The 17,694-nt window shown below is 40.7% G+C and overlaps 1 protein-coding gene across 4 annotated transcripts in view; it reads right to left on the bottom strand.

Annotated features, from left to right (window-relative positions):
• LOC137186041 (lissencephaly-1 homolog) overlaps nt 1-17,694 on the bottom strand; it is a 45,449-nt gene that overhangs the window by 14,367 nt on the left and 13,388 nt on the right. For all 4 annotated transcript variants that reach the window (XM_067594652.1, XM_067594653.1, XM_067594655.1 and 1 more), the window contains exons 3-5: nt 6,771-6,855; nt 1,505-1,579; nt 1,016-1,222 (exon numbers count right to left, since the gene is read on the bottom strand). In XM_067594652.1, the coding sequence (XP_067450753.1) occupies nt 1,016-1,222; nt 1,505-1,579; nt 6,771-6,855 (367 nt within the window). The remainder of the gene's footprint in view (nt 1-1,015; nt 1,223-1,504; nt 1,580-6,770; nt 6,856-17,694) is intronic.

Below are 17,694 nucleotides of genomic sequence, written 5' to 3'. Positions count from 1 at the left end.
TTCCAGACAGACAGAAATGGCAGCACATGCTGAACATACTGGACAATGGTGAACAGTTCATGTTTGACTTTAGTGAGTGGAACAAGAGGAAGGAGGGGTGGTCTGCTGGATCTCTAATCCAGATCCAAGGAGAATGTATCAGTTTATCAGGCAGATGAGGGAAACCGCAAAGAAATGCATTCAATAACTGGTCGACTGAATTGAATTGAATGAATTCTCATTAAGAGAAGGTCCTCAAGGTAGATTGTGTCAACATTAATCCTGCAAACAATTTGATTTATATTCAGAGCCTGAGGCAATAAATAAATCTAATTTTACTCTTATTCCTGAATCTCTAACCTGACTCGCCAGATGGTTTGTTACACAGAACCATCTGAAAAGTCGTCCATGGAAACTGTACTTTCAAAGAAATACTTGGCAGGTGATTGGATGAACCATCTGTCCATCACCGTCTATCACCATCTTACCTTGTGAGGCAGCTGGATTCGTGGCGCTGACTGGTCGGAACCACTGGTGGTTTGGACACAAGCGCATAACTTGAAGCCTGACAAGATGAATTCAGCTGCTTCGCAAGGTAACTGAATCACTGCCAAACATATTTTTTCTATTTATTATGATGCTTCATTGATTCATGTTTCAATCACATGTCTTCAGTAAATAATATATTAAAATGAAAGATATTAGAAAAGCGTAGCAGTCACTGTTTATTCCAGGAAAACCGATTTTTCAAGCTTATTGTGAGACTTCTAAGGGTATTTATTCTCTTTGCGGTGTACTGAGAGATAGATGCTTGTCTGTAAAGAAACATCAATAGATGCAGAAAACAGATCAGGGTTATCAAATAATGTGTGAAGGAGGAGAACAAGCCAGCAGTGATTTCACTGATAGACTTATCAACTTATAAACTTATCAGTGAAATCACCTGCTGCAGCTTTTGAAACCCCTGAAAAACTGTTGAAAAACCATAAAAAAAGATTAAAGAAACCACAATTTCCACCAACCCGGCAGCACTGACCTTTATTGTTGCGTCCTCAGAAGCCGACACCATGACACTGAAGACTGGGTGGAAGATGACGCGGGTGACCGGACTGCGGTGGCCACTCAGCGCGTACCTTTCTGGCGGGCGTGGGATCCACTCTTTGGGGTCGCGCTTCTGTGTGACGGGCCCACCCAGGGTGATCTCCTCCTTCGCTTCATTCAGTTTGGATTCAAGTTCCATCACCTGCGGAGAGCACACAGGTACAGGTTAGCAGTGTAGAGGCAGATGGTGAAATATATAGAAACATGTCTAGAAGGAGGGAATATAAAGATTCTTAAGATATTAGCCTTTAGGTTTGTGCGAGTCTGCGTTTTAGACAAATTATCATACATCAACAGTGGGGTTAATGTTTTGCTTGGAAGACTTTCATTTGGTGTTCACAGCGGATCCAACAGTAATGTCACGAACCGTTCACAAGACTACAATCCCCACAAGCATTCTTTGAGGAGGAAAAAACCCACAAACCTTCTTTTGTAATCTGATGACTGAGGTCCATTTTTTTTCCAAAAGGCCGGCGTACTTCTTATCCAATTCTTCATTCTGCAGAGAAAGAAAAAAACAAAACAAAACAGGATATCAGGAAAACAGACGAAGAAAGCCAATCAAAGACGTGGGCTCAGCATAATCGGTGCGGCCTGTGGGAGGGGACCAGCTGGGGTGGCATGTTGAGGTCTTTGGCTATAGTAAGAAAGAACAGGGAATTATTTACACACCCCTCACAGGCCAACACTGACTGCCAGACACTGCCAACCTACTGTACGACACATACGCACAAATACATACATACCACACACACATAAACACACACCCTAGTCCTAATCCTTCTCACACAAGCTAATCTCCTGCAGACAAGAAAGGCTTAGGCAGCTTACAGCCACACACCCGGTACTAGAGGCAGCGGTGGAAGTTAACTTGCGGCAGACAGAAGCCTGATTCCACCTGCAGGCTAATACCAGGAGGCGGCCGCTACCTTTTACATAATGACCTGCTGAGGAACCTCATGGTACATACAGTCTCTGTTTCATGCTGCCAACAGATTACATGTAGAGGGAAGAAAACAAAACAAACATGGCATGTTCTCTCTGTAGCTGAATACAAACAAACTTTTTCTCGATTAATTGTTTGGTCTAGGGAAGAAATTGGTGACGTCTTCCAATTGCTTCCTTCATCCAACCAACAATCTAAAATACAATGATATTTAATTTGCTACCATGTAAGACAAAAAAGCAGCAAATCTTCTCATTTGAAAAGCTGGAATAAGGAAATTGTGTCTGCAAATGTATTTTAACAATGAAACTATTATCAAAACCATCACAGTTTAGTGTTTGTTTCAGCTCTAAATAAAACCAAAAACTGAAATTAGCTAGTATTTATGAAGGTCTCAAGATCTGACTGAGTTGTTTATGTTCATAAATACTATAATGATTAAACTAGAACATTCATGAGGCTGAGAAGAACGTTCATCTTTTACTTAAATGGAAACAGGGCTGCAAATAACTAGAGCTGCAACGATTAGTCAATTAATCACCAACTAATTTCTATAATTGATAAATCAAAAAAAGGGATGTCAACAGTTAGCTGTGTAAAAGAAAACTGAATAATAGGTTATCATTTGATGTATTCCTTAAATATATCATACATGTTTCAGATAGTGTTTACGTTCAGTTTAGTGTTAGTTTGTGTTTCACACATTTTCTAAATTCCTCTGTGCTGTGTCTTTTCTAAACTTAGTTCTTTGCTGTGTAAGATGAGGCAGTTGTGTGTTTAACAGTGAAGTTTATTCTGTTATACCCTTACCTGAGCCAGTGATAAGATAAACTGTAGTTATGTAGATGTTTATGTGTAAAACTGATAAGCTTTTAGAGGATAGTGTGGTTTGTCCTTAATTTAATATAGTAGTAATGTTATTTTGTGATGCTACTTGGTGCATGCTTATGTACTGTCTTATATGGTCGTGAAGAAAGACTGTTCCTAGGTTAGCTGAACTTTTGACTTATGTTTCTATCTGAGGGTTGTTTGCTGACCTGTAAGGTTAGTAAACAGATGTTTTAAATTCTGTACGACTAGTATTTAAGGGACTGGTTAAGTGCCAACCTTTCAGACAAAGAAAAGATAGCTAGGTGGTATGTGTCTTTGTCTCCAGAACTATGATGCATTATACTTCTGATTGTATTATTTGATTACATTATTTCATAACCTGACAATACTCTCTTTGTGTGTTTGAGTGATCAGCAATTTCCCATTACAGCCGTTAATCATAATAATTAAAGTAACACAGCTGACAGACTGTTAGCCTAGCATGCTTATCCTACCGTCTATCTATAATGATAACGTAGGTGTTACTTTGTTATTAGGCCATCACCCAGTTGGTGTGCTGAATGATTGAGACCAATATGCTGCCTATGAGTGTGGTAGAGGGTGAGGGATTGAAAGAGCTAGTTTGGTACCTCAAGCCTGTGTATGTTATGCCATCGAGAGCTACTCTGACTAAACACTTTGAAAATACTTTCAGATGAAGAACGATGAGCTGAAAGTCAAGCTAACCAGAGCAGACAAGCTAGCTCTGACCGCCGACTGCTGAACAGCTCTCAGAAACGAAAGCTTCTGAGAGCTGTTTTATTCAATCAAAGCTGTTTTATTCAATCAAATCCCTAAAAATGCAAACATATTACATTTACTATCAAACATGATCAATAATATGACACATTACAAGCTGGAACTGGGAAATGTTTGGTATATTCTACTTTAATAAAATAATAAATTACTTAAAATGATGAATCCTTTGTCAATAGTTGCCGATTTCTTTTCTGACGATCAACTAGTCGACTTATTGTCGCAGCTCTAAATGGAAATATAAACACAAAAGATAACAAAAGAAAGTGAAGCCTTGCTTTGTGTAACCTTATTCTACACACCCAATACAACAGTTCTGGTACCACTGTGTATAGTCGTGCCTTGAGGGGGTTACTAACTATCAAAGCATCAAAAACCCACATTGACAGACAGCCACGGGTGTCAGTGAGGGAGAAAATTAGCACTGCGCTCCAATTTCACAGCTAGCTCCTCAGCCTCGTCTGGAAACAAAAGCAGACATCCTGGAGGTGTGGAGAGCTGCAGGCGTTACCGAGGCCTATTTCTAACACTTGTCGATGACGAGAGGTGATTCCCACAGATGAATATGAGGTGTATAAAAAACACAAAGATGTGAACTGAGGCACTGCGGAGAAATGGAGGAGAAAGCAAACATAGAGGGAGAGCAGGGAGCCTAGTTTGGACAAGTCTGCCATCATCTAATCTGCCATCTGCCTGAACACTGTGCCTATGTCACCAACACACACACACACACACACACACACACAAAGAAGTGCCAGACTTCACTGCAGCCTGCCAGTCTATTGGCAGTGGGTTGTAAACATGAAAGCATCTCTGTGGATGTGTGTGCATGCAGGTATGTACATTTTCTTTCACAAGGGTAAGAAAAAACTGGAGCATGACCCCTATTAATTATTCCTGCTATGAAAACCTGCTGGTGCACAGAGCCTCGCATAGCATTAAACTTAAACTGCTACTCAAACAGCCACAAAGGACCAAAGTGAAGAACATTTAATGCACTCTTCACTACATCTAACCACATTTAACAGACAGAAAAAACTGGTAATGAAAGTCTAACAACGTGTGCTAAGAGAGATGATGCTAAAAGTCACTTGGTTGGTTAGCATGGCGTTGCCAAGGTGTGTGCTTGGCTGAGCGCTAATACCCTACAGAGTGCACCTATCCCTTTCCCTACCCTGTGCCATTCATCTATTATTCAGCCTGCTTCCATAAGGCTGCCACAGAGAAAATGTCTGAGGGAAGAACGAATAAAGACACAGAGGAGAAGGGGGTGGGTGTCATGTGAAGGCAAGGTGAAAGAAGAGGTGCAACAGAAAGACGGGGGGGGGGCAGCTGAGATGAAAAAGGGGCTCAGAAGAATCAGCAGAAATATGATAAACAGGGTTATAAATTAACAGTTTACCAATGAGCTCCGAAGCTCAACAAAACATTCGGAGCGCAAGAATCAAATTTGAGGAGGATGGTTTGTTTAAGGCATACTATGCAGGATTTGTCGGTTGGTGTTTGTAAACACAGACTTCCTCCCCAGCTAAACCAGAGGGAGAGAGAGAGAGCAGCGGTGGTCGATCAAGCTAGAGTGTGAATGAAGAGCGCGAGCGGCACTGGCCAGAACAAAGCTGTCAATCAGAGAGATAAACCACTATTTCCTGATTTTTTCACAGTGGTTACGTTCTTAAGCACAAATAAACATGACCACACCTCCGCAAAACCCTGCAGGAAGGTGCCGCATTGCCAGATTTGGTGTGAATGCAGAGCTTCATCCTGTCTGCTGTGGCCTCTCTGCTCTGTGTGTGTGTGTGTAGCTCAGCCCCGCCCTCGGTCAAGCAGACACACAGACCTGCAGCTCTTTATGACACCCATGACAGAGACAGAGAGCGGAGCGGAGCAGAGGATAGAGACAGAGACAGAGACAGTGATGTAACCTGGTCACTACGCCACGAGTCCTGACCTCACATACTGCGCACTGTTATTGGCTGGGGGCTACACACCCACTGCCAAAAGTTTGACGCCCAGAAATGTCCCAAACAAAGCAAAATAATAAGAAAATAAGAAAAGACAGGCAGAGGGCAGAGTCTCTGCAGATAAATACACCACTACACACTTTTAGTGGGTCATAAGTGATGATTGAGAGGGATTATTTGGGCTATACATCTTTCCTGCATAGTATGCCTTTAACCTCTACTTTTTTAAATTTCTTGGGGCACCTAAGTGCAGTCTGTATGTGAAACATTTACATTGTTTTGGCTTTCTGCTCCAGCGCAGTGAACTGAAACAATGATTATGAAGTTGAAGTGATGACGTTTAGCTTTATGAGTGTTTGAGGATGTTTGTTTCCATCACTTGCTGAAGACAAAGGAAGAAGAAGCAAGAAGCCCAAGAAACAACTAACAAGTGAAGATGGCTGCAGTGCAGGCCGAGCAGAACAGCATCAGAAGTGTCTGTTTATATCAGTGGATCATAAACTTCACACAGCAAAGGATTTGATACCAAATTTGCATGTGTGTATGCAAAGGGTTACAATTTCTACACTGTCAAACTAATGTGGATGTAAAAAGAATCATCTTTAACCCAAATGTTGCCACTTTAATCTCAGAGTTATAGTTTCATTTCAAATCCAAGAGCAACAAAAATGTATTCCTGGTCCGCTTGTTATAGACTGGATTATTTTATGGATAGTATACTCCTAAAATAGTCCCAGTGGAAAATTCTGAGCAAGACAGAGAATAAATATAAATACGACTGAGATGCACCGTGAACTAGGGCTGTAGGCAGAAAATTTAAAGAGAGAGGAAACATTTTAATCATATTCAAATTCAACAAATTCTCATTTTACAAGCAAGCAAGGAAAATAATGTAGAAAAATGAGTATGTACCAGAGACTGTAATGTAATTGCAATATATAAGTGGAAAAAAAGGTTTCCCCGAGATCATTTAGTAGTAATATGTGGCACAGACCCTCTAATCAGACAAACCACCATAATTGGGTGCAGGTGCTCCAAGTCACACTCGTGAACATGTTGACTAAAATGAGAAATGAAGTGGAAATCAAGACATATTGTTTGGATAAATTGGTCTGATTGACTGTGCGGATGTATGTGTCCACCCTTAATCTACTCACCATGTCTAATTCCGCCTCCTTCTTAAAAGTGGAATATGCTTCTTCATATCCATTGGAACGTAGATAATCGGCTATCGCTCGATTTCTGAAACAGACAAAGAGGACCCGTAATTAGTTCTCCTGATTAGCAGACAAGATAGTGGTTAGAGTGCCACGAGAAAGGACAATAATGGAGTTGTATTCATCACTGTAAAACAAAGACAGAAATGAGCATGTTCAGGAAATGTGTCAGACAGAGATGTAAATTTTACATGTTTTTCACACATTCAGATTGTGTTATCTCACTTTTGCACATATAACAAAAATGCTTTGCATGCATAAAGTCAGTCTTACACATAGTACCATCTATAACAATACATACAGACTCTCCTGCTCTCTCTCTCTCACACACACAGACACACACACCCCTCTCCGCCCATTTGACACAAATCCAGAGCACATCTGTCTGGGTTCTATAATGAGCTCTTGTTGCTGTGGGCAAATAATAGGAAGGGAAGACTCCCCATGGTGTAGATATGGGGAAAATGAGAGCCAATGTACATCCTATCATCACCTATATACACGCACACACTCACACACACACACACACACACACAAAGAAAAAAGACAGACAACTGCAGGATCATCCCTGTGAACTGAATAAGCTTCTGGCTACTGAGGGGTTTTTTGGGTTTTTTTTTTTTTTACTCCAGCTCATCTCTTCCTCATCACAAGTTTGCAGACACACACAAGAAGATATTCAGTGACACCAGACCTTTCAGAAAGCCGTCACAAAAGGTGTGTAACTGTCCTGCTATTTCAAATATGTCATGAGAGATGTCCAGATAAGATGGACAATAAGACGAGACAGGCAGAGCTGAAAGCGACGAGAAAAGAGGCTCCCTACACGCTTCCTGTTTTTGTCTCCTGGGCTGCAGTAAGGGAAACCCACACACAAAACACCCCAACACACACACACACACACACACACACACACACATACACACACACACACAGGTCTGATTTATGACTCAGCCGCAAATCCATTTTTAAGATTTATTAATGAAGTTAGTTAGACTCAATAGTTCAGACTTTTATTCTTCTTCTAATTACATTCTCATGAGGGTACAGAAAGATGAATTATTCATTTAACATTTTTAACAAAGATACTAAAGAGCGTGTAGAGTACATGTGCACTTAGGGCTGTGATTAATAAATCGATTAGTTGTTTGTTCTATAAAATGTCAGAAAATGGTGAAAAATATCAATCACTATTTCACAAAGCCTGAGATTCAATCTAAAATGTCTTGTTCTGTCCCGACCAACAGTCCATAAGATAAAGATATTCAAGTTACTATCAGAGGACTAAAGACACCAGGAAATGTTCACATTTAAGAAACTAGAAACAGAGATTTTTGCCTTTTTTTCTTTAAAAAAAAATTACTCAAAACTATTAAATTGATTACCTATATAGGTTTTAATCAACTAATCAACTTACTGACTTAATGGACTTGTAGCTTTACATGCACTATTGTAAGTAAAGTAAGGCGATACTTTGATTTAGGGCTGGCAGTAATTCAATATTGTAGATCAAGACAATATGATTATGTTGTATTATCATTTTGAAAAATTCTGTTGATCAAATTATGATTCCTGGCAAACAGCGAACAAAAACAAGAGTTATTATCAGATGCAAAACACTGGAACACAGTTCTTTGAATTCTAGTAAATAATTGATGTAATTTAGCATGTCTTTGCCATGTCATGACTGATCTATATCAATATCAAATAAATAATTGTATTAAAAAAGATATTGATCACAGCCATAATGCACAATCCTACCCTGATTATTATTACTAAAAGTCAGGATATTTTGGTCTCTGCCACTTTGATTTTGAAAATCTCCCTCAGCTTTATAGATGTACAATGACAAATCACTGGGATATTCCTCCTTCCCTTTTATACAAAAGAGACAAAAACACTACAGTTTCATGACAAACAATTCGTTTGAATTCTGATTATCTCTTCAGGGACAGTTTTGGATTTGTTTTTCTTTTTTACTCGTGCATTCAGTTTTTCTATTACACAAGAGACTTGGTAAACAAAAGAACAAAACAGAAAATAAAGAGACAGAAAAATGACCTAAAGAGCAAAAACAAAGACACTGAATTCATGAATGTCTGATAAAAATGCTACTTTCCTCTTTAAGTAATACAATATTTCCTTGATTCCAGCCCTCCTGTGTTTGTGCACAGCGAAGCCCACCACTAATGCCAGGAGAAGCCAGACAAGCTGTCAGGCGGGCAATGCTTTGAGGTGCCAATACGGAAGGGGTGGGGGGTACAATCTGTCAGCCCAGTCTGTGCCCCCTGCGCCCTCTTGGTCAGCGTCGAGCGCTGAAACCCCCTTCACCCTCTGCCCACCTGAATCCCCATGACAACAGGAGCAGACCTTATTACAGCTCAAGGTTAGCAGGAGGTTATCTACTCCTCTGACAGCCTGCCTGCCGCAAGTCTAGAAAACTAGGGGAGGGTCGAGGTGTGCTAGCATGTCTGTGAAAGTGTAAAAGCAGGTGAGGCAAGTTAAAGCATAGAGGAAGCTTTGATGTGGTGTGGGCGTGTCAGTATATTGTGTGCGTACGCTGCCGTGCTGCCACCAAACCTGACGACAACATGTCATACAAACCATTTACAGTCCAATTTTGAGGATGCAGTATCAAGAAGACCACCTGGCTGCCAATGTCAACTGTGCACCAGTCTCAGAGCTGACACTACTAAAATGATTGTCTGAACATATGGAGATGCAATCAATCATTCTGCGTTAGTCAAAACTGTCTATGCAGGGGATTTAATCACTCATCAGGGATTTGACATGTAGCTCTGTGTAGAATACAAGAAAATGGGGAATTGTTGTTCAACTATAGGAAACATGTAGCTTCACCAACAAGGTTTATTAGACTTTTAATCAAGTTCACTTACAGGCGTTGGTCTAAATATATTTGTCATTTAGAAAGGATGCATTCTCTATGCTAAGGCTGCGTTCAGACCGATAACTGACCTGCGTTAAAAACAGGCTGCGGTGGTGGGGCAGTGTTGTCTGAGGTACCAGTGAGACAATGAGGTACGATCCAGGAAGTCGGGTTGGAGCTACAAATGGATGCATTTAAAGGCTTATCAGAAGCCAGAACACAGCAAAGCAGTTTTTAATACTCACAGACAGGATTTTACAACTCTGGATAGAGATAGAAGTTATCAGCAACTGTTTTAACTTTCGTCCCGACAAAACAGTCAAATACCTTAATTCACCGGGAATGTGCGCTTGCATGTATGTAATTGGCACTTTGACAGATGACGTTGGGTTGCGTTGCAGCAAATGTTGAGGTCGGTGCAACTTTTGCACTTGCACGACCCCCATTCAAATGAATGGGGGGCTGCGTTTTTACATATAGTGCTGATGTAGGTCTGAACGCCCTCTAAGAATGTCAAATGCATACACTACAGTAAACATGTGAACAGCCTACAGCCACAAAGGCGAGAGAGAGAGAAAACAAAGAGAGCAACAGAGAAAACACACTTCAGCTTGCTGTGCATCAACAGCAGCACTACAGTAACTGGACACAGTGATTTTACAGTAATGATGCAACATACAGCACAAGGAAGTAGACACAAGTTATCTGGGTGTAACGTTTATAAACAGCTTTCTATGTTGGGCGTATTGTGTTGCAGGCAAGCTGCATGGTGGAGCTGATTTTTATGTAGCTCCAGAGGATGAGATGATAATTGTGAGTCTTATTAAATATATTTTAAGTGTTTTTGTGTGATGTATGCACAACCACATGAGTTGCACAGAGCAGCATGGCCACAGAGCAAAACAAGTAAACAAAATCTAGTATCTTGTTAAAACACTTCTTGCTTGTTAAGATTTCAAATGTCCAAAGTCCACTGCTGGAAGCAAACATCAACACAGAGGACTCACCACTCCCCTGAACCCTACTTCACCAAGGATGTGGCCTGAGAAAACAAAACATAGACCAATGTGCAGTTTGCAATATGTAAAGAGATTCCAGCCAGTGGGAAAAAGTAGCCAGCTAGAGGGGTCAGGGGGCAATGCCCCCACGGAGAGAAATTTTGGCCGTAAAAGCCCAAATTTGGTGGCCTATGGCACAATCTAATGCTACTACTCCATCATATACACTGATCTTAATTATTGCATATTTCAATGAGTTTGCCTACCTGATTGTAAACATGTAGCGAATTATTGAAAAGGAAAATTAGGCGTCTTGTGTGTTTTAGCCCACACAGTCTGTAAATAGCTGTTAATATTTAAAACCAGCCTATTCCTGACTGATCAGAACCTTTGTAAATAATAATAATAATAATAATAATAATAATAATAGTAATAAGACCTTATTATTTATTTATTTATTGACACCTTCACTGTAAGGTTTGTCAAGACATGCCAAAACGATGGTTCATGTATTGCTGTTCATGTATTGGTTTTAAATTATTTATAAAATCAATCTGTGCCAGAAATAACTAATAACAAAACATGTAAATCACTTGACTCAAATCATGTGACTTTACCGAATTAAGTCAGCTTCTAGTCATCTTCGTCTTTCATCTTCACTATTATCTGAGTCCATGCCCAGTTCAAAAAGTGCCCTGCTGAGCTGCTCCTTGGTGCTTGCAACACCCTCTCCCTCAACCTCATTTTTAAAACATGATTTGGGGCATCTGACATTAATTTGCATAATTGGTCAATGGCAAAAAAATACAAAAGCATTCTAGGACATTTTGAACTGTAAAACTAGCCATGTGAGGCTGAGGCACAGCCTACATTATCCTCATATGACACAGGCCTGTTACTTTGACAACACTGCCTGTTTTTGTGTATGTTTGCAATGCATCTTAGAGATGGCTCTGCTATAAAACACGTCATGTAAATAAAGATAATTAATTAATTTGTTCATTCATTAAGCCCATAAATGTCTGTGTGGTATATATGGAAAATTCAGCACTTTCAGTGGACTTTTTAATTACTGTGCAATCATCAAGTTGCTGCCACCGGTGTTTTCTGAAGTAGCCCGTTCAATGTGGATGTCCCCTGTTTGTGCAATCAATGCAATTCTTAATGTGTTTTATCATCAATTATTTTGCTAATATTTGTCAAACACTGAAGATGACTCTCCGCTCTCTACTCAGCAGAACAAAACTTGTAGGCTGAGTGCACAAACATTCATATAGAGCATGTGGGGGGCGGGACTGATGCAGACAGATATACATGTTTCTCCATCATCATGCTTGCATTGTTTTGAAGTGGAGGCCAGTGGTCGTAAATGTACACACATAGTGAATTGCAACTTGTTAATCAAAACTATTTTATTAGAATCAAAAATTAATATAAATCAAGTAGCCGGCTGGACTTAAATGAGAAGTTGGCTATTTGGCTGGCACCTGGCCCTTATGGAAAGCTCTGTAGAGCCCCCAAAGACTACGAAGAAGAGAGAAGGAAAAGATGTGTACTAATGTAGACAGAAGGAGAGCAAACCAGCAGGTTTCCATGGTTACTAGCAGCCCACAGCTAGATGACGTGATGGGGAGATAGTGAGAAAAGAGGGCAGGGCGAGTGAGTGGACGAAAAGGACAGACAGAAGAGGCGGAAAAAAAAAAACACAATAGAAAGCCTGTACTGCAGCAGTACATGTGATCCATCAATGTCATCAAAAAGCTTCTTTAATAAAAAGAACTGAAGACAAAACATCCTCAACACTTTCCAGCTGTTCAAAAACCACAACACAATCATGTAATTCAACCAAGCAAATCAACGTTGCGGTCGGTCAGACCTCCAGTACACAGTGCTGCCATCTGTACTGTAAACACTTCATAGAGTGAGAGGGAAAGCAGCCTTTGACACAAACAGAGGGACGGGGATGATATAGAGAAGCAATGCATGACCTCATCCTTTCTGAGAAGAGAGGTGAGTCAGCCATCCACCATGTCTGCCAGTGACATCACTTCCTCCTAATTTCTGCTCCATGATCATACACACTTTCACATCACTGTAGAGCTGAACAATTTTTATTAGCAGAGCCTCCGCCTCCTCTCGGACGTCAGTACATTCTGTCCAAATAATAAAAATGTTTTACTGACTGCAAAGCCGTCTGAGATGTTCTGTACGATACATCAGGCACATCTCAAGTAGGATAAGCTCTACCTAGTATTGGCTGGATCATTCTGTTTCAACGGTCACTGGATTATGATCCAACATTTCTCACCAGTGTTTTGTGATTTTTCTTTAGTTTGGACGACAAACCAAATAAATTCTGCAAGTTCAATGAATAACTTCTCTGTAGAAACAACAAATTAACAAACTCTACTAAGAAAGTATTTCTTGTAAAAATGAAAAATACGACTTCTGGTTATGGCGCAGTCATGTGTAGGAGCCCTTCCATGAAGTTTTGATAGTTTGACAGTTAAACAACATTTATCAATCCATACAGCCACAGTTTTCTTGAAAGTAAAGTGACGATCCAGATGGCACCGAAAACAGCAAAGTAGGCGCAAAAACCTGCGAAAATAGACTCCACGCTGGTCCCCTATGCAGGAAGCTAACAGCAATGCTAATGCTAACGAAGAAGCAAGCGGTGCTAGGATGGTGATGAACCCAGACCAAATCCTGACTGCTATCCAAGCAATGAAAGAAGATTTCGTATTGAGATTCAACAGGCTGCTAAACACAATATAAGGAGTATAAGGTGAACTGAAAAGCAGTCACGGTGCGTATCACAGAAGCTGAAGACAGAATTAGCACCAATGAAGATGACATCATATCACTGCTAGTTCAAAATACTGCCATGAAAGTGACTATTGAGCAGTTAGTGTTTAAAGTGGACAACTTGGAAAACCGTAGCTGCCATTCTAACCTTCGTCCGGTGGGCCTCCCACAAAGGAAGGAAGGGACTGATGTGTGTTCATTCTTGGAGAAGTGGTTACCTGATGAGCTTGGCGCAGATAACTTTCCTGGGCCTCTGCTGATGGAGAGCGCACAGAATTGGCAAAGTTAACGAAGCTGAAGCACAGTCAGCGGTACGACCCAGAGCAGTGATAATGAAATTCCTGAAGCAGTGGTGTGAGGACTGAAATGTACTCCCATTTCAGTGCTCTATTGTGCATGTTTTGATGTCCCTTCAGGAGCTGATAGATAAGGGTCTCCCTTTTCCAAAAATTAAGGTCTATTTGGCAGCTACAGTATATCTGCCTGTCATGTTGGCTTTGATGGAGTGACGACAGGCGCTAATCCTCTTGCCATGCGTTTCTTAAAGGGAGTCCGCCGGCTGAGGCCTGTGGTTAAATCCAGCGTCCCCTCATGGGATTTGGCTTTGGTGCTTGAGGCTCTTTGTGGGCCTCCATTTGAGCCCATTGAGTCTGCGGATATGAAATGTCTTTCATACAAATCTGCACTGCTTCTTTCTTTGACCTCTGCAAAGCCGGTGGGTGACCTCCACGCTTTATCTGTGCATCTCTCTTGTGCCTGGATGGCTCCAAGGTTACATTGTGCCCGAATGTGGCATATTTGCCTAAGTTTATCCCTACAGCCTGTAGCTCTATGGCTTTTGAGCTCTTGAGTGTCTATGATGCACTAGAGTGCTGGAGGTTTGACTCAAGTTCAGTGGCTGCTATGCAGGGCGTGAATACATGTCCTGTACTGTATGTGTTGTACCCACGCAATCAACTGAAAGGGAACGAAATGTTATGACTATAACTTCTGCTCCCTAAAGGAGAGGAATGAGGTACAACACTAAGTTGCCCCGCTGCACAGCTGGGCTCAGTGAAGAGCGGCTACTGAACTGAAGGATGACTGTGGTGATGGATGTATACAGTATACAGGCATGTGTAGGCGGGGCCTCACAGACTTCACCACAGATCATCTGCCTTAAGGGCGTGAATTGAGATGTCATCAGTCAGGTACCTCGTTCCTCTCCTTCAGGGAATAGAAGTTATAGTCATAACATTTAATTTTGTCTGCCTGGCCGGGCCGTTGGTCTGAGTCATATCTGTCTACAAGCACAAACCGTGCAAAAAGAGTAGCTCTAGACGATGTATGGACCTGTTCAATCTTTCAAAACTGCTGATAAATGTTTAATAGGAAGAAACTGAAATCACTCTGAAAGGTCCCTCGGGAGATATAGAATTCACCTTCATGTGGATTATTATAGAGGAATATATCACAGTCTATGTTTTTTCTATTGGACAAGAACTGTAAGACCAACTCTTGGTGAGGCTGAGGGTTTTCTGGTGGCTCTGATTGTGCTTCAGTAGCTGACAAAGGTTGCACCAGTGTTCTGTGAGATGATTAACACAGTAACACGACAGGCCAGAGCAGAGTGGTGATGTAACACTGCTAAGTACATGTATTCAAGCAGCAGGGTCACTGGCTACCTGACAATAAGTGACAATATTTCTAAAGAAAAATAATGCCTCATAAGTGATATGAAGAAAAAAAATAAAACTGACTTTTAATGACTACTAACTGATATCTTCAGCTTAAGACAGTGTTTACTAGTAGTTAGTGTGGGACTGAGTTCCTGTCTGGACTAAAGCACAGCTAAAATCCTGCTACAATGCAGCTTTACTGAGAAATGTTGCTGATTTTTTTTTTTTTTCTCTCCATGTCAGGTGTCAGGTCATGCGTGAACAGGAGCCACAATTATATGGCAATCTCCGAATTCCCCCTTTCAAGACCTAATGAAACTCCTGGGACCTGTTTGTAGCTTTGGTATGAACAAAAGCTCTGCAATTTACCCAGGTCAACCATTCGCTTGGAGAACTGGTGAGGTGAGACTTTTTCAAGTTTGACAACTAAAAAGGACCACAACATGCCAGTGCTACTAGTCCATCAAATGAAGGGCAGGACGGCCATGTCATGGGTAAACAAATTCAAAAACTGACATTTCACAGAAAGTAAACCAGCACTTCTGCTGAAAGGTTTGATAAAAGAAAGTAACAAGAGACAAACTCAGTAGAGCAGAGGGTGTCAAGAGAAGCTGCAGGCAGGTAGAGAGCTAAGAAAGTTAAGCTTATTCCTTCGTCTTAACAGCTGAGTACTGAACAGCTGATAACTTCTCAGAGAAACCTTGTTACCAGATACATTCCACAAAAATCATATGACAGGATTACATAATTGTCCAGTTTCACTTGGATCTCCATGCAAACTGTAACCAATCTACTATTTCTATCGCTTGACTGATGAAGAGGAGCCCGAGGCCTCGTTGAATGAAGACATGAGGCATATCACCTGAACGCAATCACTACCCAGATTAACCAGACAATTCATCAACCACATCATTTAAGAGAAAAGAAAATGAAGGCAAAAATCATCCATAAAAGTTTAATTCCTGTCCTTGATTCTCAATCTTCATTCATCATAAAGCCTCTTAGAAAGGCGATTATCATAATACAGTTAATTTCTATGAGAAACAAGTAAGTTGTAGAAAGAGAAAAAAAACCTTCCTGCTTTCATATAAGTTAAGAGTACTGCAGTGGGGATTAACCCTTAAACCAGAAGATAACTTCAAAAGGGGAAACTCCCTCCAAGTGGGATCCACAGACGAGGAAAGGTCCATTCCAGGACTGTCTTTTTACTAAATCCAGACTTAATAAAACATTGACGATATCCTTTATTATGAAAAATGTGCGTGCATGTGCACACAGGAGACTTTCAGATCAAAAAGCATAATTGGACTGAAAGCCCAGCTGTCTGGTACACACCAAAACACACAAAGAAGACCCTTTTTTTTTTTTTTTTTTTTTTTAATAATGGTGTATAGCATGCACACATTTTCTGACACACGGTGATGACATAACTTTTTGACCGAGCTGAGGCCAAAGCTTTAACGAGTTAAGAGTACTTTCTTAGATCTCACGAGGCTGTGTATAATTCAAGCTTGGATAAACAAAGGATAACAAGGATAGACCGGGCACAGATGTGAGACTAGGCTTCACATGACGCGTTTATAAAAAAAAAAAAAGAGTAACAAGGTTGATTTCTTAACTATATAATTTCTACAACTATCCCTTCTTTGGTTGTATTCTGCCACTGTGAGCAGTGCTGCAAATGAGAAGGACTTTTTATGAATGTAACGAAACATTAACATGAACAGGAGGAACGTAGTGAATAACATGAAACAAACATGCAAAGAAATAACTTACTGAATCATGACAGTAAATAAGGATAAAAGTGAACAAGGCTCAAAGTCAAATAGGGCTGCAACTAAAGATTATTGATGTATGGATTATCTTTTAGATTATTGGTTAATTGTTTAGTCTATAAAATGTCAAAAAGTCATGTAAAAACTGTCCATTTATTTCCCAGAACCAACAATAACGTCTTGAAAACCCAAACATATTTAGTTTATAATGATAGAAAACAGAAAAGCTGAAAATCCTCACATTTGAAAAGCTGGAACCAGAGGATTTTTGGTTGTTTTTTGCTTTCTACGTTGATCCTCTGCCTAAAACCAAGTCCTTTTATTACGGGGACGGGGAATGATTGATATGAGATGATGGATCCAACACACAGAGACTGTTAACATGCCAATCCATCTGTGTATCAGTCCCCAGGCAAAAATCTCATCCATGCTGCTGATAGACCCCCTGCAGACGCAGCCAGCCATGCTCGGTACACTGAGCACCAAAAGAGAGGCTCGGGAACACAACATGCAAGACAAAGTGTCTCTGTGCGCCAGCAACAAATGTCTAAACACTCCCCCCTAAGGAGGCATCTGTCCCACCCAAACACACCGTAGACACATGACAAGCGTTTGACATACTGCATCTCTACTGCAACCCAACTAGGACTGAATCAATGCAATCAGCGTGATTAATATAAAAAGTCAAAGCCTCGGTCTTTAAAAAGGTTCAATGTATAAGAATTGGCCGTCTGATCC

This window comes from Thunnus thynnus, chromosome 7, assembly GCF_963924715.1.
Source record: "Thunnus thynnus chromosome 7, fThuThy2.1, whole genome shotgun sequence".
Classification (NCBI taxonomy): domain Eukaryota; kingdom Metazoa; phylum Chordata; class Actinopteri; order Scombriformes; family Scombridae; genus Thunnus; species Thunnus thynnus.
This window is presented reverse-complemented; position numbering and strand designations above follow the sequence as displayed.